This window comes from Myxocyprinus asiaticus, chromosome 24 (assembly GCF_019703515.2).
Source record: "Myxocyprinus asiaticus isolate MX2 ecotype Aquarium Trade chromosome 24, UBuf_Myxa_2, whole genome shotgun sequence".
Taxonomy (NCBI): domain Eukaryota; kingdom Metazoa; phylum Chordata; class Actinopteri; order Cypriniformes; family Catostomidae; genus Myxocyprinus; species Myxocyprinus asiaticus.
In genome coordinates, this window is record NC_059367.1 from 1,085,001 (window position 1) to 1,099,882 (window position 14,882).

A 14,882-nucleotide genomic window follows, 5' to 3' on the forward strand; every position below is an offset into this window, starting at 1 on the left:
GATCTCCCACGATCAAAATACATCAGCACTGCACTTTATTACCCTTACTCTTATATCTCACACCGGACACACACTCTCACATTATATATTGAAATATTGATGCCTTTGCCTTTATTGTACCTTAACAGGGCAACGTATCCTGGGAGATGCAACTCATAAAATCCAAAATATATCAAATAAATTAAAAAATCCTTTGGATGTGTTTTACTTAAATCCAAATGATATAAAAAGTGACATGAAATTATTTTGTGCTTATCATTTTCCACTCGTCTGTATAAGGGTTAATAGTTTTCAATATGGGTCAATAGGAGGGTTAAATATGCATAACTATATGGTTAGTTGGTTAGGGGTAACCCAATGCTAAAATACAAATAATACAATGCAACTAACCATATAGTTTTGCATATGCAACTAACCATTTAGGGTTAGGGTTAGGTTAATCCTAATCCTAATCCTGACCCTAACCCCTAACCCTTCTCTCCACAACCCAATCAGAACATACCTGGGACCCATCAGCTGAGAACCGCTGCTTTAGACATTTGAGGTTACTTTTCAGTTGTCATTTACCTTGAATATCTCTGTTGTTCCTCTTTCAAAATTATTTGACCTGCTCCCCAGACTGAGGACTTCAGACTTTCCCTGATCTCCATATATCTGGATAAAAACATTAGCGTTTGTGCCACCTGCCCAGATGTCCCCCGTTACCACGGTAATCTCATAGTTTATTACTAGAAGAGAGTAACACAAACACAACTGACATTAAAATAGAATTCTGAAACTTCACGGGATACAATATACTGTATAATACTGTACAAGTGTTTACATTGTTCCACATCGAGTATTTCACTGGGGTAAATCTCCACTTCAGTTTTCCCATCAGCCTCATCTCTGCACAGCCAGCGGTGACTGGGGAACATGTAGTGTCTGCCGTGATTGGGCACCATGATCTGAACGCTGTCCAGAAACCAACCGGCACGCATTCCCTCATTAGTGTGACCGATCATGAGGCGGTTGATCTTCGTCAGAGACAAATAAATGGAAATCTTAAAGGTTTACAAGAGCTAAAGAAAATGTCTGCAGTTTTAATATGTCAGTTAAGGAAAATATTGAGATGTTTACAGTAAAGAAGTGCACACATACCTGCCCAATATCTAAAGTGTCAACAGTGAAAATATCGACCCGTCCAGTCTCAAAGTAATTACGCAGGTTGTTGTCGGAGACCACGAGCATCATTCTGCTGGTGTCTCCCTTCTCACCATAGAACTTCACAAACACTTTAGAGTCTGAACTTCCTCCGCTGACATTCCCCGTCTTCACTGCGATGTGATAGCTGACATCTGAAAACAAACAACTGTCCAACTGAACTCATCATTCAAAGCAGCGATCGTCATTGTGTTCTATTAAATATAGAATATATAGAATATATATAAATATAGAATAAATATAGAAAAATATTTTCAAACAGTATAATGTGTAATAACACATTTAAGATGTCAGAATTATAATATGAATAAACTGACTGTAAAGTCTTTGTCCATCTGCGAATGGCACCAGCTCACGAACAATCTGGCCGTCGTCTTCATTGCGGTCAAGCCATCTGAACAGATGAAGGTAAATATGGAGAAAAAGTCAAATTCCACATCAAAAAAGCTAGTTACAATAAATGCACTTGCAATGTAAGTCTATGGGGGAAATGTTGATGAGGGTTTAACCCTTTACACTCTGAAGATGTTTTTAAAGATTTCATGTTTCAGTGGTATACCCAAAATTAAAGGCTTATATCGCAACAAAAATAAATAAATAAATAAATAATAATAAAATAAAAAATAAAACAAGGAGGGTCAAGTGTTTGGTATCATTGTAAAGAAAACTTTTAACATGACTAAAGGTTTGCATAGCATGTAGACATGATTTAATAATGAGATTTCACAGAATGAGTTTAATTCTGTGTCATTTGAGTCATCATTGAGTCTGTGTCATGTATTTGGCGCCATCTCCTGGTGGCCATATGTAACATTGTGCTTCATGTGCATTATCTTATGATCAATACATCTGATTACCTTGTGTGTGGACTTGTTTGAAAGATAATCACCTCCTCTAAGTATGTGATATTTTATGTTCCATTTATGTATCATGAAGTTATAATTAAAAATAATATATTGGCATATAAGCAACACTAACATAATTGTCAAAGACATATACTTAGCAATTACTCACTACATTTTTATCTGTGAGTAAAACAAATATATTGGCTGTATTTTACTCTTTGAGAGCTTTCCAACAACACATGACACATGACTATTTGATCAGTTTGATGTTTTTACTAATTATAATAATATGTACAGTGCAATTTTGGTCATAATGCCTACAGTTCATGCAGTGGAAAGTAGCGCTTCTAAGCTATCAAACAGTACCTATTTTGTGTTGGTCAAAACTGTAGGTATTAATATTTTGATGATAAGATTTTTATCAATCCCGGCAGGCCCATCCGAGCTTAAATGGTTAAACAAAGAATTGTGAAGATCATATTGTTATTAAAGCAGTTATATGACTTCCTTCTTACAAAAATTGTGTTATCTCAGTTGCAATGTGTCTAAATCTTCCTCTTAGTAGTGTGTTACGGAAGTAATTCCTGTTTGGATTTTTTTTTTTTTTTTTCATGCAAACAGTCCCTTTCTGATATTCTTGTGTGATTTGTGTGAAAGGAACCAGGTTTACTGGCTTTAAATAATGCATATAACTTTACACAGATATGGTTAAGCAAATGATTTTATCACATTAGTCTCATGTTAACATGGATAATGGCCTTCCCACATAGACTTCCATTGTAAGTGTATTACTGTGCATGCAGAATATGTTTGTTTTTGCAAACTGAGTTGAAAATATGTTCTGAACCTGAAACATTCCTTTGATAAATTAGGCCACTTTCACACCAAGCATTTTTCATTAGAAATTTTTTTTTTTTTTTTTTTTTTTTAAATTATACATAAAGGAAGAGCATTTTTGAGGTGTTAAAATAGCTAAGTTAATGCTTTTTCAAACAAAAATTATTGTGGATGTGGCCTTAGTATAAGAAGACAGCAACCTGTCACATGGGAATTCTACAGCCTGTGACTCAGCTTGCCCCTCCTCTCTGATGACCACTTTATCCAGGAACCAACCGCAGCCTCCGCCCCGCCCATCATGACCGATTCTCACCCTGCGCACCTGACCGATACACACCGCCTCAATAATGAACTCGTCGGCCTGTGAGAAAAAACACAGAAGAAAGTGTGACAAACAGTGGTGTGTTCTCGAGACTAGAGCTCCATCAAAACTCGACTCACGTTGCCCTTCTCAAACTTGTTAACATTGTTCTTGCAGTTGACTAGGACACGGTCACCCGTGTCGCCATGGTCACCGATCAGACACAGAAAGACAGAAGCGTCAGTCCCACTGCCACTAACGTTCCCCGTGTAGACGGTCACTCGATACTTTATAACTGCAGGAAAACAACGATAACATTTATTAATCAGCAAAATTAGTATATTCATGTACACCAAAAAAAATCTATTTCTTAATGCTTTAATGCATTCCTCGGGTCTTTAGTGACCCGGGACCTCATTCCAACCCCTGTACCTCATCCATTTTTTTGAGTTATGCCCACACCTCTTTAGTGTTCCTCAACCTTTCTCCTCTGAATAGTATAAAAAAAAATTAAAAATGCAAAATAAGAAAAAAACATTATTTTTTTTTTGTAACAGCATAATTACCAAAAGTGTATAGGGTCATTAAAGACCCGAGATATGTAATAGTGTCACCTTATTTTTGGATTGTTTCATATCTATATAGGTTTACTATCACAGGCAAGGCCGTAGCAAGGTATTCTGGGCCCCCTGACTGTATATAGCTCTGGGCCCCTTTCCTATTAAAAATATACAGTTTAGAATTTGTTGTGGGGCCCCCCTGGACCTGTGGGCCCCTAGAACCGTTACCACCTTTCACCCAACTAGCTATGCCCCTGATCACAGGATATATATTTCTTTGTTATTTCCAGACAAATGAGTACTATTTTCATACAAATATCATCTGGTTCTCAAATAGTGGGTCGCAGCGCAAAAGTGTGTCACAGGTCTGTTCTGGTAGTCACAGACAGCAGGGAAAAACAATGCTAAATGTGAATAATAAAATGCAACTAACCACATAATCGTTCAATGTTATGATAGTAAAATAAATAGAATTACCAGCTTTTAAACAGAAGAATAAAACACTTCCCATACTGTATCATTTGTTGTTGATGTCAAAGGCAGTACGTGAGTCTACAGTATTTTGGCACAAAATTCATCTGTCACTTGAGAGAAGCTTGTCAAATTAGACAGATGTCAGCATGGACAGGTCATCTGACATAAACTTATTCTTAAAAAACCATCAGCAAAACTACACAAGATCAAAGAAAATATGACACAGACTTTATTAAATACAGATTCACTTGTATTGAGGAGAAAGATGGTTTGTGTCAAACACACTTGTGTTTTGAGTGAATTATTGACTTCCAAGATTAATATTGTTTGTGTTATTATTAAATATTATATTGATTATTAATTTTAATGCATACCAATTTTTTTTCAAGGACATTTTTGGTCACCACTTTAATTTAAAACCAGTAAAACCAGTTCAGATACGAGTCGTTCACACCTGGCAGAGGTTCTGGAATCAGTTCTCCTGTGGCTGGAAGTTCTCGCACCACCTCGTTATCATCTTCATTAGTGTCCAACCAGCGCTCACATGGGAATTTAAACATTTCCTTTGTTAACGTTTTCATTATGGAGATCTGTGCAGACATAAAGAAGATCAATACTCACACATCATGTGTCTAATAATGTGAAATGTTCAATATAACAGTAACATCTGTCTTATCTTACTCGACTTAAATGCCAGCCAGCAAACGGATTTCTCTTCTCGTGCCAAATTCTCAGTTTTGTCAGTTTCCCAAGATCTGGTAGTTCAATCTGAGTTATAAAATGAATGTAGAATAAATCACATACAAAGCAGATTTTAAGGAAAACCTCTGAAGTTAATAAAGAGTACACACATAAAACACCCTTACTGTCGAGTCGCATTAAAAAAACATGCTGGAAACTAGAAATCCTCTGCCCATTTTCAGTAAATCAAACCAAAAATATTTAAGTTGTTCCAATGCAAATGGATTAAGCTGTCAAGACACTTATTCTTATTCAAGTTCCCTTGGTTACATGAACTTTTTGAGTAATATTAACAAGGGAGGATTGAGTAAAACTGACGATAGTAAAAGTAATTTTTTTTAGTGTTGTATGTGTACTGTGGTGTATATTGTGTATGGCTTTAACCCTTTAAGCTCGAATGGGCCCATCAGAAAAAACAATTGTCAAAATATGAATACCTACTGTCTTGACCAACACAAAATAGGTATCGTTTGAAAGCTTAAAAGCTCTAATTTTCAATGAGGCATTATGACCAAAACTGACAAATCATAAGTGTTTTCCTTTTTGATAATTTATATTAAAAAAAATTTAAAAATTGCACTGTACATATTATTGCAATCAGTAAAAACATCAAACTCATCAAATAGTCTTGTGTCATATGTTGTTGGAAAGTTATCAAAGAGTAAAATACAACCAGCCTATTTGTTTTACTCACAGACAAAAATATAGCGAGTAGCAGCTAAGTATATGTCTTTGACAATTATGTTGGTGTTGCTTATATGCTGCGTTTTCACTTATAACTTCACGGAAAATAAATGGAACATAGAATATCACATACCATTACTTAGAGGAGGTGGTTATCTTTCAAACGAGTCCACACACAAGTTAATCAGATGCATAGATCATTAGATAATCCACATGAAGCACAATGTTACATATGACCACCAGGAGATGGCGCCAAATACATGACACAGACTCAATGATGACTCAAATGACACAGAATGAAACTCATTCTGTGAAATCTCATTACTAAAATCATGTCTGCATGCTATGCAAACCTTTAGTCATTGTTGTGTTTGCATGTGTAATTAGTTCTTATGTACAATTATTATGGTTTTTTTGTTTGGAGATGTTTTTGGATAACTTTTGATTGCTTTGTTGTATCAACACAAACTTTTTCTCAGATACAGTTATGTGGCAAACAACGCTGCGCCAAACACCTGTCCAAGTATACAAAGATATAATCCAAATATCCAGGTGCGTAGATCCAAAAATATGCAAAGGGACAGAATGATGAATCCACACTCAAAAATGGGCTAAATCTCACATCAGTTTATTTATACAGAGGCCCCAACAGAGTAAAAAAAATGAGTGCAGCTGCAAAACATTTTCGGGTTTACCCCTTCATCAGTACTAAATTTAGCACAGATGAAGGGGTAAGCCTGAAAGCATTTTTCTGCTGCACTTGGCACATTTTTTACTCTGTGGGGCTGCTGTACTTTTGATTGGAATTCTCCTATTGTCAAATAAGGAAAATATGAAAACAAGTACATTTTTGGCTCAAATTTTTATTTTGATTTTTTTATTTTTCAGCAGTTTCTTTGGCTGAGAGTCTCAGAATATATCATAATCTACTGTATATCATAACATTTTTTTTTTTTACAAGTTTTCTTTACAATGATATCAAACACTTGACCATCCTTGTTTTTTTGTTTTTTTAGTTATAAGCCTTTTATTTTGGGTATGCCACTGAAACAGGAAATCTTTAAAAATGCCTTCGGAGCATAAAGGGTTAAATGTTTTATATTCTGTGTATAGATTATAAAATGTATGTGATATGGTATGTTGAGTGCGAGTTTTAGCACAACCCACCAAGTCAAATTCCTTCAGTAAGTGTAACTTTTTTGGCTAATACAAACATTGAGTTTAACTTCGTTTAAGCCAAACACCATATATAACATATATATTCAAGCTTGGGGTAGACCATATTTAAAAGTTTAAGAAGTAGTCACTGAAAAACCCATTTTAATCTGAATGTTGGGGTTTTATTGAACAGCTTACCATAAACTTATCGAGCTGGCCCTGCTCAAAGTTATCTGTTTTATTGTCGAGTCTCATCTCATCAGACTTTCCCTTTTCTCCGTATATCTGCAGTAAGACAGACGCGTCGGTTCCAGCTCCAGAAATATCAGATGTCCAGATCCAGAGAGACCACGGATGCTCTGAAGAGCAGAAAATTCATTTAACTTCATGAACTTCACAACTCTGTCTCTCTCACATCACGATCAAACGACTTACTCTTTTGTCTCTTCTGTCTCAGTGAGACCATCTCATACAGTTCTCTCTCGATTATTCCATCACCTTCATTCTCATCCAGCCATTTGGAGCAGGGGAACGTCTGTTCGATTCCAGTGAATGGACAAAACACGACCACCTACAACACAAAAACAGAGAAAACACAGTCAATGAAAACACCTTTTTCTAGCTTCTAAAAGATCAGTAGTCTTGAGGCGATAATTTTGAAAGAGTTTGTTTTGTAACATTTATTCCAGGCAAATGTCTTTCTAGATATGCTTTTCCTCTAACCTTCTCACAGTACCAGCCAGCACTGACTCCTCCATTATCATGACCGATCGTCACTCGACTCAAAGGACTGAGCAGAGCTGCGATCTCCACGTTAAAGATGTCGGTGAGACCGCGCTCAAACTTTCCTCCCTCCAGGAATATCTTCCCGCTGTTCTTCATGCCTTTAGAACCGTGCATGATTGCATGGATTTTGGAGTTGGTACCAGCACCTCTGACATTCCCAGTCACCACCTGAACATTATACACAATACCTGCAAAAACATTATTATAATGCATAACTGCAGTCTTATTCTTTTTTTCTCTCCCAATTTGGAATGCCCAGTTCCCAGTGTGCTTTTAAGTCCTCGTGGTCGCGTAATGATTCGCCTCAGTCCGGGTGGCGGAGGACGAATCCCAGTAGCCTCCATGTCTGAGATCGTCAACCTGTGCATCTTATCACATGGCTTGTTGAGCATGTTGCCACGGAGACATAGCGCATGTGGAGGCTTCACGCCACCCACTGCAGCAACCACGCTCAACTCACCACACGCCCCACCGAGAATGGCCCACATTATAGCGACCACGAGGAGTTTACCCCATGTGACTCTACCCTCCCTAGCAACCGGGCCAATTTGGTTGCTTAGGAGACCTGGCTGGAGTCACTCAGCACGCCCTGGGGTTCAAACAAGCAAGCTAGTGAACTCCAGGGGTGGTAGCCAGCGTATTTTACCACTGAGCTACCCATTTGGCTTTGAGAAGTTCTGAATGTTTACCAGTTGGTTGACTCCCTCCAACCAAAATATCTCTCTGTATTTTTCCATCATCTTCATCGATGGCAAACCACCGGCTGATTGGGAATTCATACACACTCTTGTTTCCCAAATCATCCACAATCACCTGAAAATAAAGCATACAAACTAATTAATACAGCAGCATATGCTGAACTGAATGGGTATCAGCTCAGTATTGTGGCATGTTTGTGACGGATGGTGTCAGTTTGAACAATCTATGTGCATATCTGCATGTGTGTCTCATTAGGAAACTAATCCAGGAGAGTAGTGTGGTGTTTCCTTTCAGTGTGGATAAGATGACTAGAGCTTGAGTGAATGACCTCATCCTGTACGGACGCTCTGATAGATGTGATATGAGGTGGAGCACGGGCACTTCACCAGCTCACAAACCTGTTACCATGGCTGTTACGTGCTTGTGTGTGTTACAGCGCAGAATGAAAGGTACAATTCAACACTCAAGCAGTCTCTCTTGGTCTGCATTATATTTTGGGTTGGAAATGGAGAACTGGTTCTTATTCAGACATTCATTAAAGTTTTGTACACACAGATGCTAAATGCAAAAGAAGGACACTTATCAAAAAGCCTAATGACTCATTCACTCACTGGAAAATAACACTAGCATATATTTTGCCCAAACATTTTATGTTTTTTTGTTTAGTATAGAGTTAAAAGAATATTCAATATTCAATGCAATTAAGCTCAACTGACAGCATTTGTGGCATTATGTTGATTACCTACAGGGACTAAAAATGAAATATTTTTCATTTCGGTTCATTCTGAGCAAAAACTGTATTTTTTCGTTACGCTTTTGAAGTTCTGCAGCCTCCTTTCCAAAAGGTTACCGGTTATAGCTAGATAAAAGAATGGTTAATAAAGTTATTTTTAAAATGACAGTACTGCGCTAAGGGGTGGGTGAAATCCCAGTTGCAGTGTTGTCAGATCTCGCAACAGAAACCATGTCTGGAAAAACAAGCTCAAAATTCATTTTACAGGCACAGACCTGGACGAGCTCACAGATACTGTGACATCATATATCAGTTTCTGTGAGAATATGTGCATCCCTACTAGGACATTTTTATCATTCAATAATGATAAACCATGGTTTACAGGGAAACTCATACAGCTTCGACATGCCAAAGTGGATGCTTACAGAAGTGGGGATAAAACTTACTAAGGAAATCACAGTGGCTAAAAGAAGCTACTCTGAAAAGCTGAAAAAACAGTTTTAAGCCAATAATCCTACATCTGTGTGGAAAAGCCTAAAAAGCATAACCAAGTATAAGACACCTCCCCCTCACTCTCAACTAATGGCTGATGAACTGAATGTGTTTTACTGCAGGTTTGAAAAGCCCAGTCTCACACCCCTCCCCCGCTCTGATCTTCACTTCACTTACACATCAACACCTCCTGGAACCCCCCTCCTCCCCCCTCTTGCTACTCAATCTGCACTTATGATCTGTGAGGAGGATGTGTGCCGGGTCTTTCGGAAACAAAAGACTAGGGAAACTTCAGGCCCAGACGGTACTTCACCTGTCTGTCTGAAAGTCTGCACGGACCAACTGGCCCCCATTTTCATACAGATCTTCAATAGATCAATGGAGCAGTGTGAAGTTCCCTGCTGCTTCAAATGCTCCACCATCATTCCAGTCCCCAAAAAAGCAAAATCACAGGACTTAATGACTACATACCTGTTGCTCTCACATCTGTGGTTATGAAGCCGTTTGAGAGACTGGTTTTGGCCTACCTAAAGTACCTTACTGGACCCCTGCTGGACCCCCTTCAGTTTGCTTACCAAGCAAACAGGTCTGTGGATGATGCTGTCAATATGGGACTGCATTATATCCTGCAACATCTCGACAGACTTGGGGCTTATGCAAGGATCCTATTTGTGGACTTCAGTTCAGCCTTCAGTACCATCATGCCTGGTCTTCTCTCAACCAATGTGTCCCAGTTCTCCGTGCCCATGCCAATATGTTGATGGATCATCAGCTTTCTGACAGATAGGCTGCAGCTGGTGAGACTGGGGAAACTCACATCCGGGACCCACACTATTAGCACTGGTGCTCCATAGGGATGCGTTCTCTCTCCACTGCTCTTCTCCCTGTACACGAATGACTGCACTGCAAAAGACACCACTGTCAAGCTCCTGAAGTTTGCAGACAACACCACGGTCATCAGCCTCATCTGCGACTTTGACAAGTCTGCATACTGATGGGAGGTTGATCAGCTGGCTTTCTGGTGCAGTCAAAACAGTGGAGATGATATTGGACCCCCCACCCCCCGCCTCACCATCCTGAACAGCACTGTGGCAGAGGTGGAGTCATTCATGTTCCTGGGCTCTACCATCTCTTGGGACCTGAAGTGGGACACCCACATAGACTTCATTGTGAAGAAGGCTCAGCAGAGGTTGTACTTCCTTCACCAGCTGAGGAAGTTCAACCTGCCACAGGAGCTGCTGACACAGTTCTACTCGGCCGTCATTGAATCTGTCCTGTGTACATCTATAACTATCTGGTTTGGTTCAGCCACCAAATCAGACAGAAGGAAACTACAACGGACAGTCAGGACTGCTAAGAGGATTATTGGTGCCACCCTGCCCACCCTCAAAGACCTGGATGTCTCCAGAGTGAGGAACTGTGCAGGTAGAATCTCTCCCTCTTTGAACTGTTGCCCTCTGGCCGGCGCTACAGAGCACTGAGCGCCAGGACATCCAGGCACAAGAACAGTTAATACCCTCGGGCCATTTTCCTCATGAACAATTAAACTGCCTCAGGACTCCCCCATAGTGCAATAATGTAAATACATATCTCATGTACATATGTAAATTCACTCAGATTTAATTCAATAACTGCACATAACCCTACCTTGCACACATACATTACCACTTGCACATGTACATACACCATTCTATGTTATATGTCCTATTATTTGTATGTCTATTTATACTCTTACCTTGTTTTATATTCTGTGTCTCACTGTAATGTTCTGTGTGCACTTATTTCTCCTATCACCAAAAAAAACAAATTCCTTGTGTACATGAGAACATTTGGAAAAAAGCTCATTCTGATTCTGATTCTGAAAATAAGCCGCTTGACTCGCCAAAATAAGCGAAAATAAGCAATATCTTTTTTTTCTGTGTGGTGGATTTATCAGCAGAGAAATTGTAACATGCATACTGTTAATTAACAGTTAAGAATCATTTTAATTACAAATTAGCTTTTCAATCAAAACCTGTGACTCCAGTGACTCCAGCCAGGTCTCCTAAGCAAACAAATTGGCCCGGTTGCTAGAGAGGGTAGAGTCACATGGGGTAACCTCCTCGTGGTCGTGATTAGTGGTTCTCGCTCTCAATGGGGCGTGTGGTGAGTTGTGTGTGGATCGTGGAGAGTAGCATGAGCCTCCACATGCTGTGAGTCTCCGCGGTGTCATGCACAATGAGCCACGTGATAAGATGCACGGATTGACGGTCTCAGAAGTGGAGGCAACTGAGACTTGTCCTCCGCCACCCGGATTGAGGCGAGTAACCGCGCCACCACGAGGACCTACTAAGTAGTGGGAATTGCGCAATCAAAACTGGGGAGAAAATGGGATAAAAATAATAAATAAATACATAAATAATGTTTGCACTCCAGAACAATTGAAAATCACTTTGTTCCCGTTTTCAGTTACATTTTCGTTCCTTGAACTGTTTTTAGCTCCTGATAACCACAAAAAATTATTTCGACTCGTCCCTCCTTTTCTTTTAAAAAAAAAAGCACAAATCTGTGTTCCAGTCAATGGGATAAATTTTTGGAGGGTTTAAAGGCAGAAATGTGAAACTTATAATTTTATAAAAGCACTTACATTAATTCTTCTGTTAAAACTTGTGCATTATTTGAGCTGTAAATCGTTTAAATCGTCATTTTACGGTTTACGGCACTATATCATCATGTCAACGAAGTTGTAAAATTGTCTATAATTTTCCACAGATATGGTTAGTAAGTGATTTTATGACAGTAAATTCATGTTAACACACATACTGTTTATGTCTTGTGTCTATACTTTTGAAACAGTGAGTATTTTAATGTTTACAGATTATTGACCCCATTGACTTCCATTATAAGTGTTTCACTGGAACACACATTTGTGCTTTTATTAAAGAAAAGCGGGGATGAGTTGAAATTAGTTTTTGTGGTAATCAACATTATGCCACAAAAGCTGTCGATTGTATTAAACCCAGAATATTCCTTTAAGAATAATTAAGATGAATTAAGGAACTGTTATCATTAAAAGGAAACAGTACCAGAATTGTGAAAGTCTATTTCAAAGTTTCTTCGAAAATGTCTTTTGTTTATGGAGGTAAAGAGAGTATTTTACTCATGTTTTACCTTTTCTACAAACCATCCAGCCGAAGAGCCTTTGTTATTGTGTCCAATTGTGATTTTTCTCACTCTTCCTAGATTTGGCGCCTCTATGGTGAATTTATCTTCTGTTCCTCTCTCAAAGTTGTTTTTATCATTGTCTAAACGTCTCTCTCCTTTGGGACAGATAAACAAATCAAAATGTCACCTGATATGGTATATCAACAGGATTTTAGTACAAATGCATTTTAAAAACACAGATCATAGGAAATGTGATCACATTTGCACCTTATCAGCCCAGCAGTGAGATACTGCACAGGAAATACAGCAGCGAGCGGTGTAATCCCATGTGTGCTATCATGTTCAGTGTCTTACTGAGGACACGGTCAGTGTATAAACGCTTTAGATCTTCTCAACTGGTTTTGCTTCAGGACCCAGATTTTACATCAAGCAGTGACACAAAATGGTACCAAAATTTTTTATTGTACAAAAGTAAACAAAAAAAGTTCTTAAAACCACACATTAAAATTTAATAGTATTAGCACGAACTGCAAAGGCTCAACAGTATGCAAAATAATAAACATAACATAGGCTGAATAGGAAAAATAACAATTTTGTAAATGCATAAACAATAGAAGCTAATTATAAGAAATTACAGGCTGCCACGATTCAAATTCCACATTCCACGTTATTTGCATTTTTCTTAATATGATTTATTATTTGCATGTGCTTGCATGCCCGTTTTATGCATAATACACCGATCACCGTGAAACAAATGTTTTTTTTTGTTTTTTTTTTTGGTTCCTGCGTAGTAAGTGTTATTTCCTAATTGCTTATGCCACAAAAGTATAGACAATGGCTATTATTCCCCACAAACTTTGCTTTTGTGACCAGGATAGTGATATTTTGAAATTGACCTATTTTCCAGAACATTCCAGATAGATTCAGTGCTGAGTAAACTTGGAATAACTTCTAGAACTTTCTAGAAATTTCCAGTAATATAAATAGTAGTATAGATACAGGGGCCTTAACCCCACCAGTTCAGTTTAGTTCCAGCTGCCTAAGTGGATACTTATCTGCATTTTTCTGAGATGGCATCAAGAGGCTGGAAGCATCCCGCAGATGCATTTTTGCTATGTCTGCGGCCAATTTATCAAGACAAGAGTGAAAAGGTACTCCGTGGAAGCATCTGCTAAGATGTGTGAGGCCTACAAGGCATATTTCGTCATGCCTGTCAGGGATCAATACAAACCCTGGGCACCTCATTTTTAATTGTTGCTCTGAATTTTATGTTAGAAAATTTGTAAAAATTATTATAATTTTTTTTTATTTTTCCCCTTTTTCTCCCAATTTGGAATGCCCAATTCCCAATGTGTTTTTAAGTCCTCGTGGTCACGTAGTGACTTGCCTCAGTCCGGGTGGCGGAGGACGAATCTCAGTTGCCTCCATGTCTGAGACCGTCTTATCACGTGGTTTGTTGAGCGCGTTGCCATGTGGAGGCTTCACGCCATCCACCGCGGCATCCACGTTCAACTCACCACGCGCCCCACCGAGAGCGAGAACCACATTATAGCGACCACAAGGAGGTTACCCCATGTGACTCTACCCTCCCTAGCAACCGGGCCAATTTGGTTGCTTAGGAGACCTGGCTGGAGTCACTCAGCATGCCCTGGATTCGATCTAGCGAACTCCAGGGGTGATAGCCAGCATCTTTACCACTGAGCTACCCAGGCCCCCAAAATTTTTTACTTTTTTAAATTGTAAAAGTTTTTAATTTTAAAATGTTTTTTTGGGACACCTTTGGGACAGCAGGGACACCAAGGTGCACTACCACAGGCGGGACTGGCCACAGTGGACTGAGTTCTCTTTGAGGAGGAACAACGTCAAGTGGGAGCCACTGGTGGACCCCTGGAAGGTGCTGATACCACCACTACACATCAAATTGGGCCTTATGAAACAATTTGTCAGAACTCTAGATAAGGAGTCGGCAGCCTTCAAGTACCTTCAAGACTTCTTCCCTAAGCTGTCTGAGGCAAAGGTCAAAGCCGGTGTCTTCGTCGGACCACAGATAAAGAAGATCCTGGAGTGCAATGAATTCCACAATAAGCTCACTTGTAAGGAGAAAGCGACTTGGAACAGCTTTGTCGCAGTGGTTCGGGGCTTCCTGGGCAATCACAAGGCCGAAAACTATGTGGAGCTGGTTGAGACTCTGGTGAAGAACTACGGCACAGTGGGCTGTAAGATGT

The 14,882-nt window shown here is 39.1% G+C and overlaps 1 protein-coding gene across 1 annotated transcript in view; it reads right to left on the reverse strand.

Moving 5' to 3' along the window:
• Positions 1-14,882, reverse strand: part of loxhd1b (lipoxygenase homology PLAT domains 1b) — a 60,956-nt gene that overhangs the window by 35,352 nt on the left and 10,722 nt on the right. Inside the window, exons 6-18 of the mRNA XM_051654084.1 lie at positions 12,664-12,812; positions 8,279-8,402; positions 7,527-7,777; positions 7,239-7,374; positions 7,002-7,162; positions 4,902-4,988; positions 4,675-4,810; positions 3,327-3,481; positions 3,086-3,246; positions 1,521-1,597; positions 1,141-1,337; positions 824-1,016; positions 568-728 (exon numbers count right to left, since the gene is read on the reverse strand). Coding sequence (XP_051510044.1) covers positions 568-728; positions 824-1,016; positions 1,141-1,337; positions 1,521-1,597; positions 3,086-3,246; positions 3,327-3,481; positions 4,675-4,810; positions 4,902-4,988; positions 7,002-7,162; positions 7,239-7,374; positions 7,527-7,777; positions 8,279-8,402; positions 12,664-12,812 — 1,988 coding nt within the window. The remainder of the gene's footprint in view (positions 1-567; positions 729-823; positions 1,017-1,140; positions 1,338-1,520; positions 1,598-3,085; positions 3,247-3,326; positions 3,482-4,674; positions 4,811-4,901; positions 4,989-7,001; positions 7,163-7,238; positions 7,375-7,526; positions 7,778-8,278; positions 8,403-12,663; positions 12,813-14,882) is intronic.